Source organism: Mustela nigripes, chromosome 3, assembly GCF_022355385.1.
Source record: "Mustela nigripes isolate SB6536 chromosome 3, MUSNIG.SB6536, whole genome shotgun sequence".
In the NCBI taxonomy this organism is placed as follows: Eukaryota; Metazoa; Chordata; class Mammalia; order Carnivora; family Mustelidae; genus Mustela; species Mustela nigripes.
This window is the reverse complement of record NC_081559.1, coordinates 79,793,363-79,820,718: the sequence shown is the minus strand read 5'-3', so window position 1 is coordinate 79,820,718 and position 27,356 is coordinate 79,793,363. Positions and strand designations below refer to the sequence as shown.

Here is a 27,356-nt window from a genome sequence, read left to right as displayed (position 1 = left end):
ATTGGGAGGGAGACAAACCATAAGTGACTCTTAATCTCACAAAACAAACTGAGGGTTGCCGGGGGCAGGGGGTTTGGGAGAAGGGGGTGGGATTATGGACATTGGGGAGGGTATGTGATTTGGTGAGTGCTGTGAAGTGTGTAAACCTGGTGATTCACAGACCTGTACCCCTGGGGATAAAAATATATGTTTATAAAAATAAAAAATTTAAAAAAAAAAAAAATTAAAAAAAATAAAATAAAATATCCCTTGAGGAAGTGGAGATGCAATATGGGGGGTTAAGGGGGTAGGAGAAGAACGAATGAAACAAGATGGGATTGGGAGGGAGACAAACCATAAGTGACTCTTAATCTCATAAAACAAACTGAGGGTTGCTGGGGGGAGGGGGTTTGGGAGAGGGGGGTGGGGCTATGGACATTGGGGAGGGTATGTGCTATGGTGAGTGCTGTGAAGTGTGTAAACCTGGCAATTCACAGACCTGTACCCCTGGGAATAAAAATACATTATATGTTTATAAAAAATAAAATAATAATAATTAAAAAAATACCCCAACTTTGCAACCTGTAATTAGTTCATGGATCTAGGCCTTGAACATAAATGGCTGCTCCATTACAAAGAGAAAGAAAAGGAGATATTATATGCTGCCTGATGGGGAGACTAACCACTATCTTTGAATCAGTCTTGTTAGAGAAACAACCTGTGAATGGCTGCATAAGAAGACCCTGACTTCACCTCCTCCCTTGGACACACTAAATCTCCAGCTACATCTAGAACAATTCTTTCTAAGAAAGAGGTAAAAAGGCCACATTTGGTTGAGAGGAGAGGCAGAGACGTGGTCAAGCTGAGAACCCCACCCCTAGTGCAGCAACCCACAGGTTAGAAGGATTTCACAAATATGGAGCACATCAATGAGTTTGAGCTCTGTAACCTTGGGACCTGCACTGGAAATATGAGCCCCAAGTATTTGTCTTTAAAAGTCAACATGGCTTATGTCTAGGAGATTCAAAGGACACTGAGAAACAAACTCTGTTCCTAAAGGGCTTGTGCACAGACTACTTACCCTGAGATCCAGCATGAAAGCAGCAGGCTGAAAATGCTTTTAGACCATATGTGGTGGAGATCCACCGGCTATTCTGCTGGACAGGCAAGGTCTATTCCAACTCTCTCTAGGGAAGGAGGTGCTGGTTGGTGCCATTTTTATACTCTCCTCCATTTCTAAGTGCTAGCAATGCCAAATGCTATTTTTTTTTTAACTCTCTTAACCCTCTTAGCACTGCTTCTATGGCCCTGCCCCATGAAAGCCAGTGGGTGGACTTGCCTGCCCCAACGCTCCACTGTGGCCGTGCCAAAGTCAGCAAGTACACATAGTTCACAGGGGACACCTTTGAATGCCTGTCTCTGGTGCCAGGGGCCCTCTGTTTTGGAGTCCCACGGGACTGAAGCAATCATAGAGTTCTTGACAGGATGCTGCACAGACAAAAGGTGACACACATCCCCAGTCTTCTTTCAACCACTCCTTTAAGACTGGAAGAGATAGATGTTTTGTCTCATACATAGAAGCAAAGAATCAATCCAATTGAGGAAATGGGAATGTGTTCCAAATTAAAGACAAGAAAAGCCCCCAAAGAAAACTTTAATGAAACAGGTAAGTAATTTACCTGATAAAGAGTTCAAGATAATAGTCACAGTTCAAGATGCTCACGGATCTTGGGAAAAGAATGCATGAACACAGAGAGTTCAACAAAGAGAGAGAAAATATAAGAAAGTGTTAAACATAAGTCACAGAGTTGAAGAATACGGTATCTGAAATGAAAAGGGCACTCTAGGGATTCAACAGCGGACTGGAAGAAACAGAAGGAAGGGCTAGTGATCTGGAATACAGGGCAGTGGAACTCACCCAAACAGAGCAGTAAAAAAAGAAAAAACAAACATTTAAAAAGATAGATTAAAGGATCTTTGGTAGTTTTACTGGGATGCCAATTAGACAATGACTGAGCCACCCAGGTGCCCCAAAAGTGTATAAAAATATATGTTTATAAAAAATAAAAAATTAATTTAAAAAGTGTATAGATTTAATTAATACTTTACAGGAAATACAGAAAAAAAAATAAAATACAATTTTTACATACAGATACAATCAGCAAAAGTCCAGTCTGTGAGGAACTCACAAAACAAGCACCTCAGTTTCTTCAACAAATGAATTTTAAAAAAGGAGGCAGGGACGGGGCACCTGGGTGGCTCAGTGAGTTAAGCCTCTGCCTTCAGCTCAGGTCATGATCTCAGGGTCCTGGGATCAAGCCCCGAATTAGGCTCTCTGCTCAGCAGGGAGCCTGCTTCCCCCTCTCCCTCTGCCTGCCTCTCTGCCTACTTGGGATCTCTGTCTGTCAAATAAATAAATAAATCTTTAAAAAAAAGAAAAAAAGGAAGCAGGGAGGGTATATGGAAGGAGAATCTATTAGGTTACATAACAAATTATTGCAATGCATGTCAATGTACATTCAAACTAACATCAAAATATTTTTGTGACATTTATGACATCATTGGAAAGTTGAATCGGGATTAAATATTTTCTTATATTAAAGGATTATTTATAACATGTGATAATGGTTTTGCTGTAATGCATTAAAAAAATCCTTATCTTTTAGATACATATTTACATATTGATGGGCTGTGCTTTGGAAAAACAAGGCAGTGAAGAGAGGTTGAGCGTGTAGACAAAAAATTATTCATGAGTCGTTGTTGAAGTTGATGATAGACACATTAAGGGTACTGCTGGTTTTTATTTATTTTTGAAATGTTTAATGAGAAAAGCTAAAAAAGTCATTTACAAGACTGGAAATATTTGCTCTAAATAACACAAAAAAATTAACATCAGCCTTATTGATTTCAGAACTTCTGTCATCAAGAGATAAAAGGAAACAATAGAAAAATAGAAATTAGAAGTTATTTATTATACTACATATATGTATATAATAGACAAATGTCTAGTATGGCTTTAACCAATTTTATTTTATTTTATTTTTTTTTTTTTTTAAAGATTTTATTTATTTATCAGAGAGAGAGAGAAGAGAGCGAGCACAGGCAGACAGAATGGCAGGCAGAGGCAGAGGGAGAAGCAGGCTCCCTGCTGAGCAAGGAGCCCGATGTGGGACTCGATTCCAGGACGCTGGGATCATGACCTGAGCCGAAGGCAGCTGCTTAACCAACTGAGCCACCCAGGCGTCCCGCTTTAACCGATTTTAAAATCCATAGGAAAAAGAAAACCCAAAAGAAAAATGGACAAAAGATTTGAAAAGATAACTTCTCAGAAGGGAAAACATGACCCAGAAATCCTATATTTAGGCTTATACCCCCTAAAGAATCTCCTCACTGTGAGTACCATGAGATTTTACACACACACACACACACACACACACACACACACACGTGGATGTTCAGTGCAATATTGTCCGAATAATAGATACTTACATCAACAGAAAAACAAATGTATAAATTGTGGTATATTCACATAATGGATAAGATCAATAGTGAAATGAAATAAAATGTCAGGCAGCACAGAGATAAAAAAAATTCTGAAATGCTGAGTGTAAAAAGCAAGTCACATGAGACTGGATACAGCAGCATATAAGTTACATTAAAATATTGTATCTATATCTATATATATATATATATATATATATATATATATATATATGTAGTTTGTAGTAAATATATTTTAAAAATAATGATTAGACAATTACCAGATTTGCACCAGATTTGTAGTTATTTCTGTGGGAGAAGGAAATCTGCTTTAAAGAAATTTGGCAAAAGATATAAACTTACAGCTTAAGGAAATTTAGTGAAACTTAAAACAGAAAAAAAAAAAAGAAAAGAAAAGAAGAAATCCACACCAAGACATATCATAATGAAGTTGCTAAATCTATTTCCAACCCCCCAAAATCTTAACAACCAGAGAAAAATGTCACCTTACTTACAGAGGATCAACAATTCAAATATGGCTCATATCTCATCAGAACCATGGAAACACAATGAAATGCAACAACAGTTTTCAAGTTCTGAGAAAAAATGTCAATGTATAATTCTATATCAAATGCAAACACTATCATTCAGGAATGAAGATAAAATAAAGACGTTCTTAGATGAAGGGAAATTTAAGGTGATTCAGTGCCAGAAAATTTGTTCTAAAAGAGATCCGAAGGGAAATTCTATAGGCTGAAAAAAATGATACTGGAAAGAAACCTGGGATATCAGAAATTAAAGGGAATTGAAAATGGTAACTATCTGAGTGAATATAATAGGCTAATCTTCTACTTAGTTATTTAAATTTATTATATTGTCTGAGTGGATGTTTCATGGTGATGCAACATGGAGGCTTAAGTGGGTAGAAGAATAAATGAAACAAGATGGGATTGGGAGGGAGACAAACCATAAGTGACTCTTAATCTCATGTATGTAGATGTAATACAAGGACAACTGTAACAAAGAGAAGAGGGATAAGGAGTCATATATAATGGCAAAATTTCCGCATTCCACTTAAAGGGTTAAATATCTATTAATAGTTGATTGTGAAAAGCTAAGTACATTGTTAACTGGACCAACCACTAAAAAAAAAAAAAAATCTGTATAAGGAGGCATAGTAAAACAATAGTCATGGACAGGGGTGCCTGGATAGCTCAGTCAGTTGAGCATCCTACTCTTGATTTCAGCTCAGGTCATGATCTCAGGGTGGCTTGGCACTCAGCAGGGAGTATGCTGGCAGATTCCCTCCTTCCCTCTCCCTCTGCCCCTCCCCTGGCTCACACTCACTCTCTCCCTCAAATAAATAAATAAATCTTTTAAAAATATAGTCATGGACAATTGGAAAACAAATTTTAAAAATGTCATGTATAATAGTACCAAAGAAATGCAGTACTTATGTATAAATATAACATAACATAAATATATATATACAAATATAACACAACAAGATATCTATGCTGAAAACTATGAAAAGACAACAGAAATCAAGTACAACCTAAAGAAACAGTAAGAGATATGATATTGTCTAATGACTGGAAGACCAAAATCTTTTAAGGATTTCTTTTCTCTTCAAAATGATCTGTAGATTGATCTAATGTACCTCATTCAAAAGTCCCAGGATATTTTTTGCAGACAAGCTGATCATAAAATTTATATGCAGAAGGCAAATGAATTAAAACAGTTCTTAAATTTTGAGGGAAAAAATAGTAGAATTATAGTACCTGATTTTAAGACAGTAAAAAGCTACAATAATCAAGATAGCGCAGTATTGGCAAAGAGATAGATGCATAAACTGATCAGTGGAACAAAATGAAAAGGCAAATAACTGAGAGAAAATATTTGCAACTCACATATCTGAAAAAGATGTGTATTCATAATACATAAATAACTCCTTAAGCTCAACAGTAGGAAAACCACCCAATTAAAAATGAGCAAAAATTAAAAATGAGCAAAAACCTTCAAAAGATAGTTTACCAAGCAGAATTTATGAAAGGCAAACAAATGTGAGATGGTCATCATCGTTAGACATTAAGGAAATGCAAATGAATATCACAATGAGATACCACAACATGTACTAGAATGACTAAAATAAAAACTTGCTAAGACACCTGGGTGGTCTTTTTTGGGTGGCTTCTCTCTCTATCTACTCTTCCCCCTGCTTGTGTGCTCTCTTTCTCTCTCTGCCAAATAAATAAAATCTTTTTAAAAAATTGATGACAATACTGATGGTTGCAGGACTGCACAGCAAATGCATCTCTCATGCATTACTAGTGGGAATGCAAAATAATTTTTATAAGATTTTTAAAATGATTTTATTTATTTATTTGACAGAGATCCCAAGTAGGCAGAGAGGCAAGCAGAGGGAGAGAGGCGGAAGCAGGCTCCCCGCTGAGCAGAGAGCCTGATGCAGGGCTCAGTCCTAGGATCCTGAGATCATGACCTGAGCCAAAGGCAGAGGCTTTAATCCACTGAGCCACCCAGGTGCCCTGGGAATGCAAAATATTATAGGCATTCTGGAAAGCAGTTAGATAGCTCTTTATAAATATAAACATATGTTTACCATATGACTTGACAATCCCTTGTTTAGACAAAAAGCTGACTATAAATACTTCTGATTTTTTTATTCATAAACACCAAAACCTGGAAATAACCAAAATTTTTTTCAGATAATGAATGTATACACAATGAATGTATACACAAATTCTAGTGCATACATACAATGGAGTACTACTCAGAAATACTAAAGGAGTAAACTATCAATACATGCAATAACTTGAATACATTTTAAACACTGAGTGAAGAAAGAAAGACATTATGAAATGTCTACTTTTAGATTCTATTTATAAGACATGCTCTAAAGACAAAAGAACTATAGTAATGAAGAATAATCAGTGGTTACCTAGCGTTGTTAGTGGGAGGGAGGAAGGTGTGACAGCAAAAGGAAATTTATAGGTTTGATCCCTGAACAATTGTCACAGACTGATATCCTGGATGAAAACAATATTTTACATCTACCATCCTCTCCTAATAACGCTAGAATTTTTGCCATCAATAGAACCAGTCTGTGTTGCATTAAACACTAGAGTTTTAGAAGATTATTCTGTGTGAGATAACTGCTGTAGAAACTGAGAATTTAGTTTTATTGTCTATATTTAGTAGAGATGGGGCTGGTATTGTCATAATTTTGTATGTTGTAATAACTACTGTGTCTTTTAAAAAAAACTGTTGAACTTTAAAAATAGGACCCATGAAGCTTAGTATTGAATTAACTGTAACTCAGTGGTCCTGAGTGGAAGACAGCTTCCACTAAAGCAACCTTGTCATTCCTTGGTTTCTAAGTCTTGATGAGACTGATCACATTACATTACCAGGGAGGAAAGATTTTGGACTTTTTTTCTTTAGATTTGAACTGATAAGGCCAAAGGAATTTTAGCTTTTTTTTTTAAGTTCAAATATTTATGTATTTAAATTATTTCTATTAGCTTATAATGTATATTTGCCCCGGGGTACAGGTCTGTGAATCATTAGGCTTGCACATTACACAGCACTCACCATAGCACATACCCTCCCCAATGTTCATAACACAACCACCCTATCCCTACCTCCCCACCCCTCAGAAACCCTGTTTGTTTGCTGAGATTAAGAGTCTTTTATGGTTTGTCTCCCTCCTGATCCCATCTGGAATTTTAGCTTTTATACTTTAATTTTTCCCTGGAAACTTGATAGTGGGAGGAGGATCATATCGTTCAACTTTTAATAGTCTCATATTTTTGATAGTATATTATTTGGAGGAGTTTTATGTTGTAATTTGGGCTCCTTGTTTTATCCATGAGCCTACTAGACAATATCAAGTAACACAGTATGAGACAAATAATAAATAGGGTTCACAGTGGTTTTGGAGTTAATTTCTGACCCACTTAAGAGTTTTCTAAAATCATTTTGAGTGTTATTAAAACTGTTTTGCAATTTGTTAGGTTTAATATACTGCTTCTTTAACAGCAATAGACTCTTCATTTGATTTTTCTAAAATGATGACATAATGTTAAGTTTAGAACACTAAATCAGTAACTAGAGATCAGATTCTGAAAGCAATAGAGATTTTGTCATTACTGGTACGCATCACTCTAAATCAGTTATTTGACAACAAAAAACAGAAGATTTAAGCATTGAAAGCATTTATGCAAAAGATGCTATCCAAGCTCAGTCTTTCTCCAAATTACTACTTAGTATTTCTTATCAAAATATGCAATTACCATATGCTTCTTTACTTGCTCTCTGGTCACCAACAGTGTAAATTAAGTTTATATTATTGTAAGTCTTCTTTTTCTTCTTTGGAGAATAAGCTAAAGAAATGTAATAAAACATTTATTTTTAATAATAATGATGACAGAATTACCCAAGATAGTCTATTTCTTCATGCCCAAGGGGAAGTGAGCCTTATGCTAATTTGTAAATATGGCACTGTGGGGAAGTACTGGAGAAAATGGAGAGATGTGAAATGGGAAGACAATTACTCTTGAAACATTATCCTTCAGTTTTATTGTTATCATTATATATATTATTAATTATATTATATTATTTTATTAATACAGATTATATATATATTATATATATATACACAATTACTCTTAAACATTATCCACAGTTAAAAAAAAAAAAAAGATATACTTGGAGGGACAGAATTTTCTTCTTGTAGAGAGAAAGGTGACACACAGACCAACTGTAACATATCATTTCCTGTCTGTGGGGGGAATGCCTACCATCATAGCTACTGGCTTAAGACCCACTAGTCCATAGTGACTCTTGTAGGTCTTGGGTGTGCCTTCCAGCCTGGCATAAGCACCTGCATACATATTCTTCCTGTATGAAAAAGGTCATTGTATTTCCTGTTTCTAACCATTTACTTAGGGCAAAAGCTCCTCACATCAAGTGTACTCAATTATACTTTCATCAAAGAAGTTTTCATTAGAGATGTAAAATGTGAGAGTGATCTGTCTCATTGGGGAAAATTCACCTAATATTCCCTTCTCATTCTCTCTGTCTCTCTGGAAACTGTCAACTTAGTGGAAGATGACAATGTTACTTGGAAGTATAATTCAATTTCATTTGTAAAATAGATATTCTCTGTCACCTTGGTAATATAAATTAAATTCATTTGCATCTTCTTCAGAAGAGGGGTTCTGAGGTAACAAATGTCTAAAATGTCTACTTGAAACTCCTTTCCTACTAAGTTAGAAATTTAGCAGTTGAAGATGTAGGGATGTATATTGTTACTAAAGTGTTTTTTTTTTTTAACATTTTCTTAATTTGCGAGAGGAAGGGGGGAGGAGAGAGAGTCTGAAGCAGAATCTACACTGAGCACAGCTTGATCTCTTAACCAGGAGATCATGACCTGTGCTGAAATCAAAAGTCAGACACTTAACTGACTGAACCACCCAGGGGCCCCTAAAGTGGTTTCTTTTCTGAAGCAAGAGATTGTTGTCATTATTTCAATGAGCTGAATAGGTTGAATTAGTCCATTTAGTATATATATATTTTATACACACACACACACACACACACACACACACACAGTACTCTTTGTTCTGTGAACACAAAAGTGGTAGTTAGAATATTATGGATGATTAAGACACAGAAAGTATGTAATGAATGAATGTATGGAGACTGATACAAAGTACTATAAAGGATTTAAAGGAGAAGGAACTTCCTTTTTTTTTTTAGATTTTGATCATTTATTTGACAGAGAGAGCACAGACAGGGGGTTGGCAGGTGGAGGAAGAAGCAGTCTTCCTCCTGAGTAGAGACCCAACGTGGGGCTGGATCTCAGACCCCTGGGATCATGACCTGAGCTGAAGATAGACACTTAACCAACTAAGCCAGCCAGGAGCCGCAGAGAAGGATCTTGCAATTAGGGTTATATTAAGAAAGACTTTGTGGAGTGTCATTTATTGTGGAGCTAAACGAACTGTGGGATAGGGTTAGATGGACAGTGAGCACAGCACTCCAGACTAAGAAAATTGGACAAAGAGAGGCACATAAGTAAGAAAAGTTACTTGTGTTTTAGGAATAGTCAGTCGTCTCATTTGATTGGACAATGAAATAAATTGACTGCTTATTATGAGCTAGTGGTTTTGAGATTTTTATGAGAATTTAGGAATATTCTTTTATTTTCTTTTTTAAAATATTTTATTTATTTATTTGACAGATAGAGATCACAAGAAGGCTGAGAGGCAGCAGAGAGAGAGAGAGAGAGAAAAGGAAGCAGGCCCCCTGCTGAGAAGAGAGCCCAATGTGGGGCTCGATCCCAGGACCCTGGGATTATGACCTGAGCCGAAGGCAGAGGCTTTAACCCACTGAGCTACCCAGGCACTTCTAGGAATATTATTTTCATTTTCAGATGATGAAACTTAGCTCACAGAGGTTAAGTAATTTGTCCAAGCTATTTACATTGCTAGATAATGGGAAAGCAGTGCTTGGGATTCAGCAGTCTGGCTCCAGAGCCTAAGCACCTCAGCCCTAGGTCGTAGCTACCTTTGAAATGAAGTGTAAAAGTCAGAATAAATGAAACAAGATGGGATTGGGAGGGAGACAAACCATAAATGACTCTTAACCTCACAAAACAAACTGAGGGCTGCTGGGGGGAGGGGGGTTGGGAGAAGGGGGGTGAGGTTATGGACATTGGGGAGGGTATGTGCTATGGTGAGTGCTGTGAAGTGTGTAAACCTGGCAATTCACAGACCTGTACCCCTGGGGATAAAAATATATTATATGTTTATAAAAAATAAAAAATTAAATAAAAAACAATATGTAACATAAGCAAACAAACAAAAAAAGTCAGGTTTGGGTTGGGCTCTCAATGGTGATGAACATTTGACTCAAAAGTCTGAACTTCATTTAAGAAGTAATGGGGATTTTTACATTTTGGGGCTGGAAGAAAGCCTCAGGACAGATTTAAAGTTTAATGAGTAGCCACATGAAAAATGGATTTGAAGTAGGTAGAAAAAAGAGCCGATGGAAACTAGCTAATAATCTACTGGAGAAACAGGAGGAGGCTCTCGCCTACAAACAGGATTGATGGGATAGAGATAGGATTGATGGGATGGAAGATGATTTTATTCTTTCCTAATACTACATAGTCATGATAACTCAAGCAAGGCTACATTTTTTATTCTGGCCATTAAATTGTAATTAATATCATTAATTTATTTAATTTAATAAACTCACTATATTTTATAATGTTATAAATAAAAGAAAGCTGGTAGAGATTGGGCATGGCAAAGTCATGACTGGATGTCCCTCCTTTAAACTCTTCATTTCCTTTTTTTTTTCTTTTTTCCTTACTTTTTCCTTCTTCTCTACCTCCTCCTTTCCTTATTCCCCAACCTCCTGCCCCCAACCCCCAACCACTTTCTTCTGGTATTGCCCTTTCTGGCTGGCAAATAGTAGATTACCCTGTTATTATATATTAGCAATTATCTTACATGCAAGTTTTTAAAGTTTCATTTATACTTTTTATGCTAAAAAGTCTATTATTTTATGCTAAAAATACACTTTTTTTTAGCATATGTAAGTTGGTTAGAAATGCAATATAGGTGAGCTTGTCTACTGAACCACTTGATAAGATTATTTTACTTTGTTTTAATTTTTACATATATGTCTGCTTTTCAGCTTGAACTGTAATAGAGAAATGCCTAGAACTGTGCCTAGCACAAAGCATATAGCAATTTTACAAACAAATTTTGTAAGCAAACAGAATTTTACAAAGATTTTTATGTAAATATATAAATAAGAATTTTCTACATAGCTCTATCAGCTTTTAATATTCTTACATTCACAATATGTTCCACCTTGTCCTCTGTAATGAAATGTGTCATTTCTCATCTCTTCTCCTTTAAAGTTGTTGTCTTGCATCTTTTGTAAATGATAAGCCATTTTTTTCTCTAGAAGGGCTTGTTTCTAAAATATTAATATATATATATACATATAAGTTAACATCAGCTTCCTGTTTAAAAATGAAAGACAAATATTTAAAGTGTGAGAGTGTATATTAGAAATCAAAAGTCACTCCTGTCTTGTGACTTGTAAAGTTACATGTACAAATTTAGGAGGGCAGTGAGGGGTAAATTTCCATCTGTAATCAAACATGAGCACTTAGATACAGTTACCTAAGGTACACCTTCAGGGAACTGGTCCCATCACAGATGAGGTGGGGTCTCTTAATCATAGCTATCCTGCAGAGCTTAGGGAATTTCTAAATCATCCTCAATGGGAGGGATTCCTGAGTAACTTAACCAAAAACACCCAGGCCGACCAAAGATACACGTAATACATGAAACGTGTCTTCCCTTTGTGAATCTCTGGGCTAATATTGACCCTAGATGTCTCAGAAAGGAAATGACTGTGCAGAGAAAGAACCTTAGAGATCCTCAAAGGGCTCCCTAGAGTATTATTAGCAAGAGATGGATCAGTACAGGTGTGTGAGGAAACTAAGCAGGGCCACAGAAAGGACAGTACAAAAGCATTAGGGAGAAGAGTGCTTGGCACCTATCTATCATGCCTATTTTCACTAGCCATTTCTTCTGGAAGAACTTTGTCAGTCACAGGACATTGTGTAGATTTCTAAAATGGATTTTGCCTCAGTGGTGGGGAATAACTAGTGTCAGATTGAACATGGCCCTGGACCTTCTTAACAAATCTTAAATAGTAAGACCTATAAAAATCAAACTGTTTCCAAAGAAATTATCTACATTCAAGGAAAAAAGCTAAAGGATATTTAAAAGAATATGAAAATATTCAGCAACAAAAATGTAAAATTCACAATATCTGGCATCCAGTCAAAAAATACCAAGCATAAAAAGTAGCAAAGAAATATAACCCATAAAATGAGTGATCAATCAATCAAAACTGACCCATAATGACACAAATGTTAGAATTAAAGATAAGACTATTAAAACATAAGAAAAGATATAGAAGGTGTAAAAAGGAACAGAATCAATTTTTTAAATGTATGAGGTGAATAATATAAGATATGCATTAATAGTAGAATAGACATTGCAGAAGAAGAGATTAATTAATGCACAGTCAGGAAAAGAAGCCATCCAAAAGTAAACAAGGGAAAAAAAAGTTACAAAATGAAGGGTATTCGTGATGTGTGGAACAACATCAAGCAGCCTAATATGCCTACAGAGAAAAAGAAAGGGCAAAAGAAATATTTGATAATAATGTCCATAATCATTTTTTCTGCACTATGTTATAACAGAGGTTATAGTCAGGGCAATGAGGCAAAATAAGTGAAAAATGGATCCACCTTCAAAGGGAAGAAATAAAACCACCTTTATTTGAAGACAAGATAATCATTTCTGTAGAATATCAATCGGCATCTAGAAATAAATTCCTAGAATAAGTGATTTTGTCGATGAAAAATACAAAATGAATATAAAAATATGCTTTTCTATATACTAAGATCAAATAATCAGAATTTTAAATAGTTGGTAAAAATACCAATGATATTAAGAGTCACTTATGGTTTGTCTCCCTCCCAATCCCATCTTCTTTCATTTATTCTTCTCGTACCCACTTAAGCCCCCATGTTGCATGCTTTGGTGAGTGCTGTGAAGTGTGTAAACCTGGTGATTCACAGACCTGTACACCTGGGGATAAAAATATATGTTTATAAAAAATAAAAAATATAAAAAAAAATACCAATGATAATAACATAAAAATTATGAAATATCCAGGGATGAATCTATCAGAAGATGTGTAACACCTGTAAACTGCAAAAATTAAGGAAGTCTAAATTAATGGAGAGATATTTAGTTCATGGGTTGGAATACTCAATATTATCAAGACATCAACTGTGCCCAAATTGACAATAGAATCAACATAATTCTAATCAAAATCTTGGCAAAATTTCTTTGTAGAAATTGAAAGGCTGATTCGAAAATTTATATTGAAACGTAAAGGGCTTAGATTAGTCAATACAACTTTAAAATAGAACAGGCTTAGAAGGTCAGCACCACTAATTTAAAGAACTGTTAAAGGTATAATAATCAAGACAGTATAATAGACAAATAGGTCAAAGAACAGAAAAGAGTCCAAAAATCAGTCTATACAACTGATTTTTGATAAAGGTGCAAAGGAAAAATCTTTTAAAGATTTTGATAACTGTAATTTAAGCACATACTTTGGAGTGTGTATATATATATATATGTATGTATATATCTCAACAACATGTCAATGTGAAAAAGATTAATCTCTTGTATTAAGACATGATTCAAAAGAAACAATTTAGAATAACTCCACTGGAAATATCTAGAATTCAAATAGCTCTGCCAATAACCTGGCTCAGGCAGCCTGTGGTGTTACCATGCCTAAAATCAGTGGTCATGTCTAATGGGCTCTCCCAGTGACGGAACTTGTCCCATCACACTAGTTGCCACTAAAATTGGGCAGGACTCCTTGAATAGTAATTGGTATCAGAGACCTGATAAAAAAGAGGAGACCTGGGACATTCTGTTTCTCTCCAAACCAGATACTTCCAGAGATGTTTGGAAGAAAAAAAAATCAACATGGAGAGAACGCTCACTGAAAAGAGGGGTAAATACTGGAAAATAAAAATTACAGTAAAGTGGAATAAGCTGAGCTCACCATACCAGCACTGACAATACTAAAAGGTGTATGTAACAAAATTAGAATAAAAGCTTATCATACATCTTTAAATTCAAAATATTAAAAAAATTTCGATGTAGTGGTATGTATCAATATAACCAAAGTATGTGTATCTTATGCCACCTCTGGGTTTGTCAACAATAAGCCACTGAAATTACTTAGAATTTTAGACAAACATTAAGTGATATGGATAGTTATCACTGTTATTTTACTAAATAAAAAACAATCTACAAAACACCCTATAAGGCATAATAACATAATTTATTTATTGTAATAAACTCTCATAGAAATATTACACAATGTGTGTGTATGCCACATAATAGGGTGATGCTGGGGTTACAAATATTTTTTTTCTTTCCTTTTATATGGTTTATACTCTACAATCATAAAATATTATGTAGTATTTAAAATTAAAAACAGTTAATCCAAAAAAAACCTAGCTGGTGGGAGATATTGAGAACTTTTTCCAAGAAATTCTGAGTGTCAGAAAAATCAGTTTATCATTTTTTTCTAGAGGAATTACAAATATAGTTTATGGTGTGAGATAAAGTTAAAAGCAGTTGTATCAAATAGGACAGTACTTTTCAGATTATTGTCAGAATATAATGGGACAAAATATAGTGAACTTCATAACTTTCAGTTTTGTGTAATGCATATCATTTGGGGTAACTGGCTGTTTGTTACCTCACAAACTGTACTACCAAATATCAAAGCTGGCAGAAGCTTCTTAAACAGTCCCAGTTAGAGGTTAAAGCTCATCCTACCTTCCTGTCACTCTCTTCTCTGCTTCTACGCCGTTGTTCCTCTATCCTAGCTTCTCTTTTAACATCTTCTCCAATCCTTGTCAGAAGTAACATCTCTTTATTCTTCCATTCCTAGAGAGCGCGAATGTTACTGTACTCAGTACCTGTTCACAATAAACCTTTGTATTCTTTCCACCACCAACAAGCAAATTAGAACAAGCAAGGGACCTAACAGCAATCTGGTCAGGCATAATTAAAGTCATACATAGGCTTTAGGATGGGTTTTTCTTACAGACTCCTATTACGAATGCAGGCATGGTTAGTTTTTTACTAAAGCTAAATTTAAAGAATTTTCCACCCTCTCATGAGGACTTTTGGGGAGTTAAAGTGGCTAGTGACTTTCACAATCATCTCTTTAATAGTAGAGATTAGCTCAGATAAATAGTTTGTGGTGTCAGCCTCATTATTTTATGTAACAACTTGTATATTATAGCTGGGAAAAAAGATTAATGTGGATAAATGATTCAGACCTGAAATTACTTCAAGAAGTATAATAGAGAAGTAAATTAATTACAAATGAAGCAACTGTATACAATTTTTCTCTAAATATTTTAACTTTATTATCTCACCTCTTCAATTTTTCTACGAAGGCTAAGTTTTCTCCTTGTGTATTCTCTCTGTCGTCTTTCTTCTCTATCCATCCGAATTAGGCGTTGCTCTTCTGCTGTGTGCTCAAGTTGTTCTAATTCCCTATTTATCATATCCAAATATCTAAGTAAAAGTGCAAATACAAGTAAAGGTGAATTGCTTCTTTCCCTTATAATGGCATCATTTCCGCTTTGATACTCCCAAACCACCTTCTAGCTTGCTTTTTATGTCTTTTTTTTTTTAATATTTTATTTATTTATTTGACAGAGAGAGATCACAAGTAGGCGGAGAGGCAGGTAGAGAGAGGGGAAGGGAAGCAGGCTCCGTGCTGAGCAGAGAACCAGAAGTGGGGCTTGATCCCAGGACCCCCGGATCATGACCTGAGCTGAAGGCAGAGGCTTTAACCCACTGAGCCACCCGGGCACCCCTACTTTTTATTTCTTAAACTGCAGGAATTTTTACAGTTTTCTTATCAGCTCTGCTCATGGACCTTTAGACCAGCCTGACCCACCAACTCACCATACTTCACTCCTTATATAAATCTCCCTAGTATATAAGTATCTCTTATTATGGTACGACCAATGATAAAATGTGGAGCAAATTTATTTTAAAAAATTTGCACAGTAAGTATTCGTAACTTTGTACATTTAGGAATATGGGTTTGCAAATGAAAGCTAAAATAACTGAAACACTGACTTCAAATCTGGAAAAACACCAAAAACCAAAAAACAGATCTGAGTTTCCTAAGAAAAAGACATGTATTAGGTCTGCTGTAATTTACCAGGCCTTGAACGAAGAGTCTGGGTCTCTGGTATGTCAATCTGTTTTATGGAACGACCATGAAATAAAAATATGGAATATAAAAAGTCAGGCACTGCAGCCCAATCTCTCACTTTAATGAAGGAGAAGGAAAAAGACCAATCATATCCCTTCCCTTTCTTCTTGATCACAGAATGGTAATGATTGAATGTTAGTAAATAATATCCAAAGACTTTAAGACAATTTAGAGATGATGCATATTTATATTAGCCTTAGATAAAGTTTTGTTTTTTGACTTTTCACTAATTTATTCAAACTTAATGCTGTCAGTCCTTGAAGATGATCATAAGAAGCTACTGTAGAAGCATGTGCTAAAGATAATTTTCCTCCATCTCCTACAATAGGAAGGACTTTGGATCTGATTTTGCTTTTCCAGTTATCAGCTTAGATTACCTTTTGGACTTGCAACAACCCTGTCTTTTCTGGCAGAAATTTCTCTTTTCAGCTTTGCCACCATAATTTCCCAATTCCCATAACTCTTGGTCTTCTTTCCTCTCCAGAGTGGGGACGGTAGTGGAGTTAAGTAGTGTCTAGTTCTCTAAAAATCCTACCGTCAATTCTTTCTAGTATCTTCCTACATATTTGGGTCCACAATATATAAATGCAACACACATTAACTTTAGTCTCACCTGTGCCTTATTAATCTTTCCTGATCTTTAACAGATTGGGTACCTTCCTGTAACAAAAAATTTTGGAACCGTGCAACATCAGAACGTCTAGGTATTTGACTGTTTTCCTGTAGTCTATTTACTTGTTTTGCAAGCATTTCCTATAAAAAAAAATTGTGTTATCATATATACACAGAAACATAAATGTATGCAAATTTGACTATGTATATATAAAATCTTCATTTTACATTCCCAGAAGTAAAGCTGTCCTATCACATGCTTAGTAAAATTCCTGTACTTTGTGAATAGCTAATTCTGTTTAGCTATTATAGACAAGACAGCCAACCCAAAATAAAGATCTTTCTCTGAAAATAAATGATTAATATTTCATCTTATTTTTCTATCCATTCTGAAAAAATTAAATGATAATAAGAAAAGAGGGGAGGAGAAGCTCTAAACATAAGGGAGAAACTGGGTAAAATATAGAAAACTTAATAGTGTAAGAAAGTCATTATTTCCTACAACTCTCTCTCTTTTTTTAAGACTTATTTATTTATTTCAGAGTGAGAAAGAGCACAAGTGCACAAATGGGAGGAGGGAAAGAGGGAGAGAATTCTCAATCAGACACCACGCTGAATGTGGAGACCACGATGGGGCTCAATCCCACCACCCATGGGATCATAACCTGAGCCAAAACCGAGAGTCAGATGCTCAACTGACTGAGCCACCCAGGTGTCCCTCTACAACTCTCTTAACCTTTGAACATAAATTTGTAAACATACACACACACAACACATTTCTCATTTTTATCCAACTCTCTTGACCCTAAAACCTGTGTTTACTCATGCACATGTGCACCCACTGTCAAAAATTGAAAGGAAGTCACTGTCTATATCCACTCTACAGCAGCTCATTCCACTTCACATTTAAGAACATCTTTTGTTGAATGAACACAGCTGCATGTGTGTGGGTACACATGCACAGTGTACATATTATTATGGTCACCAATAGGACACTGTAATTATTCATACTCCTTCTTTCCTGTTACAAAAGATGTTTTGGGGGACTCCAGCTGAAGAATCTTGCTGCCACAATAGACTCTTCCTATTGCTCTTAGCTCAGGTAGAAATGACATATCTGAGTAGTAATTTAATTGCTAAATTACACAAACTACTATTGGCTTGTTAATAGATGACTTGGTTCCTTTTCTTTTCTTTTCTTGGCTTAATATAGCAATCTCAAAATATTATTTATTCCTCTTCTAAATTTTCATTTCAAAAAAGTAGTTTGTCAAAATTAAAGGTAAAAATATTATGTGAAAATATTTTGCATACGAATAACGCTTTCTTCTAAGCCCTATGTAAAGAAACCAAATTTAAGTGTTTAACTTACTTGATCTCTTATATAGTTTCTTTCAAAGTCTAACTTTAAACTGGTAAGATACTGCCTGTACTTATTCAGTTCTCTCAAGGTACATACAATCTAAAAAACAAAACAAAACAACAGTAATGACAAAAATATATAAATACAAATATTTAAAAATCATAGCAATTACTTTCTTTTTATTTATTTATTTTTTAAAAGATTTTATTTATTTAATTGATAGAGATCACAAGTAGGCAGAGAGGCAGGCAGAGAATGAGAGGAGGAGGCAGCCAGAGAGGGAGAGAAGGAAACAGGCTCCCTGTTGAGCAGAGAGCCTGATGCAGGGCTCAATCCAGGACCCTGAGATCATGACCTGAGCCAAAGGCAGAGGCTTAACCCACTGAGCCACCCAGGCACCCTGCACCTTTCTTTCTGAGGAAAAATAGTAATAGCATACCACTTGACAATATTTTTGTATTAGGAGTGATAACTTGCATTAACTCTTTACAACTTTTAATCAACAGGAAATTTCTAAACAGTTATCATTACTTTATTAATATGCATTATGCCATGCTAGGGGATTTAGTACACACAACTGAGTTATTAGAAGAAATGTAAACAATGAATCATGGAACACTACATCAAAAACTAATGATGTACTGTATGGTGAATAACATAACATAATAAAAAAATACCAGTGTAATAATAATGTTCTGTCCCAATAAGAATATAGTTCATCAAGATTCTATCTATTACTAGGTTCCTATTTTATCTCAAGTGTTTACAAAGCTTACAGTGACAAGCATACAGTGACCTTAGAGACAGAGAAAGAGGACTATTATACATCTGGGAAAATTACCTTTATATCCTCAAATTATTTGGTTATCATCTTTTGATATTATAAAGAAAAAAGATGAGGGAAGAAGCAGTTTCATTTAGAAGAAACTATTGTCTGTTTTCCTTTAACCCAAATACTGAGTAATTTATAAAATTTCCCATTAAGTATTTCTCATGACCAAGTTAGAGGTGATATAGACCCCCCAGCGAGTTACAGAAGCAAGCTTTATCAAGTCTTGGAGGTTTAGAATGATTAAAAATAATTAATCTTCTACTCACTTTATTATTGCTGGTGATATAGCCACCTTTCTTTAATCTTCTCAGGATATCTTTGCGCTTATAGTATGCTCTTAAATGTGGATCATGAAGACTTTTATATTGGTTTTCCAAAAGTCGACAATAAGGATCAGTCAGGTTAAAACCATAAGAAGGTTGAAAAAGCTGCAAACACAGATTTTAAAATATTATAAAGGTAAAACTAATGAATTTCACTTTTAAATGTTAATCTATTGAAATGACTAGATTGTTCACTGAAAATAAGCATGCAAGAAGAATTTGAAGTGGGGAAGAAGCAGCAACAGAAAGATTTGCATTAGGCAACAGAAATTTATATTATCCTAACTTCTTTTTCCCCACTCACCTGAGTTATTCTAAAAACCTACCTTCATTCAATTAATTCCTCCCAGATCACTATCAGTCTCTGGCTCTTGGGTCAGAGAAGAAAGAAGGAAAAGAAAGGAAATAGAATGAAATTTGCTTTAATGTATAAAGAGAGTGAATGTTATGATTCTTCCTTTTCCTTTTCCCACTTCTAGGTCAAGGTAATCACTAGATTTAAAAGGATAAAGGGATAAATAGTAATTATGATTATTATATACCAATAATCTGAAAATGAATAAAATTAAGAAAGTCTTTCACCAGGATTCCTGGAAACAACTTTAGCCAAAAAAGTAGAAGTAAAACTTAGATATTAAATATAATGAATAAAGGTTATTTTGTATTAGGGTCTTATTTAAGGCAAGAAATCCAGTGGTCTTTGAGAGTGGTACAGTCAGGGAAAAAAAAAAATCAAGGTCTGTATTATAAAGTTCAACATATTGAAGAACCAATTATAAAAGATATTGATAAGGATTGAAGTTTCTTTATATGTGTAAAGACCACATACAACCTTATACAGTAGTCATTAGCCTGTAAACGAAAGAAAATATCAGCTAATAGTCATGTTTATCTATCTGTTACCTTAGAGGAAACAGCTGAATTATCTCATCCATTTGTAAATTAAAACATTACCAAAGTGAGGTGGGTTTGTGTGGTGGTGGTGGTGGTGGTGGTGGTGGTGTGTGTGTGTGTGTGTTTCAGCCCGTTTTCCAATTGCAGGATGGTGATAATGGATTTGGGGGAACTTCTGAAAGGGAAAAAGTGGAGGATGAAGTAGGTGTGGAAGCTGTCCTAATATTTTGTGTTCTTTCTTTTCTTTTTTCTTTCTTTTCACATTCCTTTAATTTTTCCTGGCCAGAGAAGTGTAAGTTAGTCTAAAGTACAGTCAAAAAGTACTCGGCTCAAGGGAAAGACAACTGGAATGTGTGGAAGACGTGGCAAACCCGAGAGCACCTGCCCTGCTGGCAGATATTCAGTTCCCCTGATAGTTCCTACGCATTGTTCACCAATTCAGGTCTGGCTGCACGTACCAGTTTGTGACCTCTGTGTTCAGTCTGGCAGGAGCCACCTCTCTGTCAGATTCTGAACACTAAGGAGCCTGGCTAGGTGGGACCCTCAAAAGAACCCCCTCAAGCTATAGGTGGGAGGATGGTTCATATGTGGGCAAAGCGGCAGACTGCAGGAATATGACAGGATGCCAGCTTTCCTTTTCCATTTAAAAGCTTCCTTGATAAGTTTCTGACTTCTTGCTTAACGCAAGGCTTCAATCTCTTCCAAGGATGTACATCGTATAACAGAATCCCCTCATTACTAATGCTTCCCTGAGAAGGCCAAGAGAAGAATCTCTTAGGACAGTGTCTTGAATTCAGTAAGACCAGGTACAAAGCCCATACCTTTCTTGCAAGGGGAACAATCAACAATCGTGACTCAAGAATGGATTGATTTTTTTTTTCTTTAAAGATGTTGACATTTAGCTGTCAATATCTCTTAGCTGTTGAACTTTAGCTGTGAGGGCATTATGTTTCTCAGGACCAAACTTGGGCTACTGGTGTGTAAACAAGGAACATCTTTTAGACATATCCATTCATTAGAACCAGCGTGTGCATCCCTTTGTCAATTAAAGTGGTTGGTTTCTTTTAAAAAAAAAAAAAAAAACTTTAAAGTGTAAACATAAACCATCTCTTTTTTGAGATTGTACTGAAAGAAAAAGAAGATCTCCCAAAGTCAGTCTTCAGGGAAGTAGTCTGGTGCTTGATTATGATTACATAAAGATAGTTTTGGGGGAATAAATGTAATAAAAATAGAGAGAACATCTTTTAAAAAAGTAGTTGACAAGCAAATTAATATTTGACAGAAATGGTAATTCAGCAAACAATATATTTGACTAAGCAGACAAAAGACAGGGCTAAGTTTATACCCTGAAGAGATTTCAAGCATAGTTTAGAAAAGCTAGTTTGTTTGGATGTGACTTAGCCAAACAGTGTAAGGTGGCCTATTTTTCATTAGCTTGCTCTATTGTAGTAAAACAAGGGGGAATTATATATTTCTCAGAAACAAAAGTTTGAGTAATCATATTTATTAGGCAAGTATCAAATACCAAGGGACGCTACTAATTTCTGATGACATCATAGATAGAAGGAGGGCAGAAGGGTCACTCAGAATTCTTTCCTATAAAATTTTTTGAACTACTGATCAAAACAACCACTCAAAAAAAGAATGTGTTGAATCTCCTTCAGCATTAGCACTGAGTCAAAGGCTGGGGATGTTTAAGGGTCTAGGTAATGCTGAGGACTAAAAACATGAAAGTTTGAGGCAGGCACACTATACCCCAGTGTGATTTACATTATAAAATTATAATAATAAAATTATAGTGTTGAGTAAAATTACACAAACCAAGGGCAATGCAAATTTTAAGGAAATGTAAGCTAACTGGGAGCTGTAATAGCTCAGAAAGAACCTTGAAAGATGGTTCAGATTCACAGATTGGGCAGAAGAGGAGACAATATGTCTGTTTGGAAAGCAAGATGAAGAAAGGCACAGAAATAGTAACGTGGTATGTCTTTTACATGGCATAAGAGTCCCCAGGTGGAAGATGCTGAGGCTCTCGATTAGAGAAAAGGCTGGATGAGGAGGTTGGGGTGAATCATGGAGTCAGTAGTTAAGTACTAAACATGTTAACTTATTTCAACGTCACTGTTTTCTCACTGAATGTATGAAATAGAATGCAGTCCTAACAAAATCCCAGAAAAGTATTCTGTAATGCAGGTTTTGTCCAAGTTATTATTGGTTGAAATCATAACACAATTAAATGCCCAACTAGCACCAATAAGCTTTTACCTTTCAACCAAATGTTTTTTAACAAAACCTCACTAAATAGGTATACACACAGCTATTGTAAAGAAAAGTTAATGTGGTTCTGTAAGTTATGAATTAAGACATAACTAAGAATCTAAACTTTCTAGCCCAAGATACTGTGCAAACTCTACTAGATGAAGTTGCTTGGTATCCATCCTAGGTTAGGTGAGGGGCTGGTTATTTTTTTCCCGTGCATGGTAGTGCAAATTCCCCTAGTGGGCTTTGTATCTAACGGCAAGTAGGAAAGAGCCAAGAAAACCAACATAAGACCATTAAAAATTACTTTACCTTTTCACTTAACTTCGTAGTATAATATAAAGTTTTGCTTCCTGGGATCAGAGGCAGCTTGACCCCGAGAGGCAGATCCAGTAGTTGACCCGCTCCGACCCCTGGTAAGTGGGTTTTGTGCACGCCCTGTCAGATGCAATTGGAGAGTTTGGCCTTTCCTTTTAGTATTAGGTATTAGGCCAATCTGCTCCTACTCCAGTCAAGAGTTATACAGTCAGGGCCAAAGGGTCGCGCCCTCCCAGACAGCCCTGAAGACCTCCTCCCGCTTCCCGGGTCACCCGCTTCGCCAAGGCCCCGCAGCCAGTTGCGGCCAGAGCGGGCCGAGAGCACTGCCACCCGCCGCCCGCACGAGGGCGCCAGAAGCGGGCGGTTAGGAAGCGCGCGAGGGGTCTGCGGCTCTCCCTGCCCCGGCCCTAGAGGGCGGGAAGCCTGGCGGAGCACCACGACGCCAGGCTAGCTGCCACTCACGTCTCCGCATTGCTGGCTGTCCGTGGCCAGGCTGCTGGTGGCCGTCTTGGAGGCAGCGACGTTGGCAGCCTTGGAACAGGCGCTGAGGTACAGCTCCATCGCCGGCCTGGGCCCTTCTTCCCCGCTCCGCCCGCCCAGGTCTCCTTCCCTCGCACCCCTTTCCCCGTCGTCGTCCCTCCGTTGCGACTGGACCCGGAATGGCCAGTACCCCGCCTCCGCGAGGCCTCACCCTCGCGGCGTTCCAGCGTCCGAACTTGGGGGCCCCCGAAAGGGGGTGCCCTCCCGAGGGCTGGTCCGCAGGGCTTGGGCCTGCAGCGCCCCGGATGTGGGGAAATCAGCCCTAGGGGCCTGGTCGGCGAGGGCCACAGTCGAAATCTGATTTCTCTCAGAAACCAGCTCCTCTCAGACGTACACACCCCAAATCCGAACTTTGAAACCTTTGCGGGAGGGTAGCTGGCTAATCTGCCCTGGCCTCCAAGGAGCTCTGGTTTGGCCCGGGTGGGGGGCGGGGGGAGGCAAAAAACATCGTTAAAAATCCAGGAGTGACTGGAGAGCCCATTCTAGGGGCAAAGGCCTGGTTTTCTATCTGTGCCCCGTATAGAGATTGTGGTCACCCCCGACACAGGCTCCCACGCCCTCTTTCCACTCCAGGTCCACATAACTGTACTTCGGCTTCCTCTGGGGGCTCTGCTCTGCCTTTCTCCTGGCCTCCTCCCTCCTGTAGTTTCCCTCTTTCCTTTCTAGCTCTCTTCTCTTTCTCCTGCTCCCTGCTCTCGGCCTCCCTTGCTTTCTCCTAGATCCCCCTTTCTCCTGTCAGCGCACGCCTGACTCCTCGGAGCCAGTCATTCAAAGGGGGCTCTGGGAATATGGCAGTGAGTAAAATGGGGCCCCTTCTTCCTTCAAGGAGCCACCTAGAGAGTACTTTGAGCTTACTGAATGTACCTGGTTTGTCAGCAGTGTGGACTGAGACTCTTAAGATCACTCAACCCATTGTTGTTGTTTCTTATTTCGGGGACATTGAGTAGAAATATCTACTCTTTACTGAGAATTTACTAACTCCAGATACGGAGCTAACCACATTGAGTCTTTGTAACAGCCTTGCCAATAAGGACCTCTGTTTTCCAAAGGTTAAAGAAGAATGATAGTTATTATTAAATCATGGCCCCAGAGACCGTTTCTTAGGGCACTAGTTTTCCGTCTGTTCTGTTTGTTTTGCATATGAGTGCATGGGACTCCTAAATTTAAAATTGGGATATAGTCCTTGGGATATCGTCCACTGCCCGCACTCTCACAGTCATTACAAATTCAGTGTGCTCAAATCTCAATCTACCTGTCACTAAAACAGTACAAAACTAAGGTCCTATTCTTCATTTCCTATCTCAATGACACTATCAGGATCTACCCAAGCTGGAAACTGTGAGATAATACTGGATACTTCCCTTTTCCATTATTCCCCCACATTCAGTTGATCTCTTTGTCCTACTGATTTTATCACTGAAATCAATTGGTCCTCTCCTCGCCGCCGTCTGTACACTACTCCCCCAGTTAAGCCGCTCATCATTTTTTTGTCTGTGTGATCACCACAGCCTCATCTCTGCCTCCTTTTACCCAACAGTCCGTCTTTTATCAAAATATTTTCTGATGCCATCTATCTCCCTTTTAGTAAACCCTGGTTGCCATATGATAACACAAAGCATGGGGCGCCTGGGTGGCTCAGTGGGTTAAGCCTCTGCCTTCAGCTGGGGTCATGATCCCACGGTCCTGGGATTGAGCCCCACATCCAGCTCTCTGCTTGGCAGGGAGCCTCCTCCCCCCTCTCTCTCTGCCTGCCTCTCTGCCTACTTGTGATCTCTGTCTGTCAAATAAATAAAATCTTAAAAAAAAAATAACACAAAGCATGTAACAGCCTCCGAGACTTGGTCCCTGTATTATTTTTCTCTTGCTGCTGTAACAAATTGCCACAATCTTAGTGGCTTGAAACAACACAAAGGTATTATCTTACAATAATTAATGTCAGCAGTCTGAAATGAATCCCATTTTGCTGGAATCAAGGTGTTGACAAGGCTGCATTCTTCTGGAGACTGTAGGACACAATCTGTGTCCTTCCTCTTTATGGCTTCTAGAAGCTTCCCTGTCCTCCACTTCAAATCCAGCATGTAGTGTTTTCAGATCTTTCTCTGGCTGTGTATGTATAAAGAAGTATTTGTTGTATTCTTGGAGATGACAGAGGAGGATGTGTTTGAAATTTTACAAACTTTGGGTTCTTTTCAGAGGCAATCTTGCCCTTTCCTTCATAACAAACCATTCACAAAATTTAATGGCTTTAAATAATGATTATTTCTTACAACCTTGAGTTCGCTGACATTTCTTTTAGTCAGAGTTGACTCAGCTTGAGCTGGATCATCTAGGATGGTTTTAGCCACGTGTCCAGGGCCTCAGCTGGGATGGCTGTAATGGTTGGGATTGCTGGAACACTCTCTCCAGATGTTCTTTTCATATTCTAGGTATTTAGATCATACTTTTTTTACATGGACGTCTTGGGGTTTCCAGCATCAAGAGGGGATGAACATTAGTGTGCTTTGGTGCAAATCTTCACTAGTGTAACATTTTCTAAGGATGCCGATGATTCTCTATTTCTAAGTAATAGTCATAGTCAGGTTCTGAGTGGACTAAATTTTGGGGGGGACACCATTCAACCAAGTACAAAAAGTTACAGAATATCCTGCAAATGGAGGAGGTTTGATATATTGATATGTCAAAAAGGCTTTATTAGGTTATTGATTAGACAGAAGACTTAAAATGAGAATCTGTCTAGAAATAGCAAAAATTATAAATATCAGAGTCATCATGATGTGTATGGTTTCTAAATGATTTCAAAACTTAGATAGAATAAAATTATCTAACCTCCCATAATTGATTCAGTAAAGGTAGGCAAAAAGAATAAATAAGTATCACCCTCATATGCTTTCTGAAGTGGTCTGTTTCTGCCAGGTAAAAGCTTACTTAGCTTCTGATTAGTTACTGCCTCTGATTAAACATTACTTCTTATATTGCTGACAAAACTGACTCAAATATTAAAGTAACCCATCCTCTCAAGATACATAACTTATCAAATGTTAACTGTTTTCCTGTATTTCTGTAAAGTATCTTATTTACTAATGCTTTAGATTTTTTTAAGTAATTGTCATCTTTCCAAAAGAAAAAATGAAAATTTATATTAAAAAAATCTATTAAGAGAAGTTTTGCCCCTATCATTATTAATACAGCACTGCCTTTACAGCAGAACAAATTAGCCCCTGATTTTTATATTGCCTGGCTCTTATCTCTCGTTACTTGATGACTCTCTTTGGGTCTTATGCTCCCAATAAGACTCTAGGTGCTTTTGATGGAGTTACATTTTTTGGATCCCCTGGGTCAACAGTGCCCAGTGCTTATTAGGCACTCAGGCTGATTTCCTGATTACCTTTTAGTCATTGCTAAATAGTGTGTGCACATGCACCCACACCCACATACAAACACACACACACACACATCTGGCAAGGACTGCACAGTATCTTTTTAATATTATAAGGTATATCTCTTTGCTAGTATTTCACCCATTTAAATATTTTATATTTGCATTGTTTTAGAAAATATTATACTTATCTTGATGAAAAGCTGACACTGAATACAGATTCCTGATTTGTTAAATGGTGCAGACTATGCAGAAAGAAGGGGACCAAATTAAATATTGGTTGGGATATTTATTCATATATTCTCAATATATGTGTTTCTGGTGGCAGCACAAATAAATCATTGTGAAATATTAAATAAAAAGTAATGAAATTTGTATAATGTTAACTTATAGGACTATTAAATGAGTTAAATTTATAAAAGCACT

At 36.9% G+C, this 27,356-nt stretch overlaps 1 protein-coding gene across 1 annotated transcript in view; it reads right to left on the bottom strand.

Annotated features, from left to right (window-relative positions):
- The window catches only part of FSIP2 (fibrous sheath interacting protein 2), a 91,970-nt gene extending 68,395 nt beyond the window's left edge, over window positions 1–23,575 (bottom strand). The window contains exons 1-9 of the mRNA XM_059395494.1: window positions 23,477–23,575; window positions 23,009–23,134; window positions 19,487–19,648; window positions 18,398–18,487; window positions 17,027–17,166; window positions 15,560–15,701; window positions 14,952–15,062; window positions 11,355–11,475; window positions 7,773–7,862 (exon numbers count right to left, since the gene is read on the bottom strand). Of these exons, the coding sequence (XP_059251477.1) occupies window positions 7,773–7,862; window positions 11,355–11,475; window positions 14,952–15,062; window positions 15,560–15,701; window positions 17,027–17,166; window positions 18,398–18,487; window positions 19,487–19,648; window positions 23,009–23,134; window positions 23,477–23,575 (1,081 nt within the window). The remainder of the gene's footprint in view (window positions 1–7,772; window positions 7,863–11,354; window positions 11,476–14,951; window positions 15,063–15,559; window positions 15,702–17,026; window positions 17,167–18,397; window positions 18,488–19,486; window positions 19,649–23,008; window positions 23,135–23,476) is intronic.
- Between the last annotated feature and the right edge of the window lie 3,781 nt (window positions 23,576–27,356).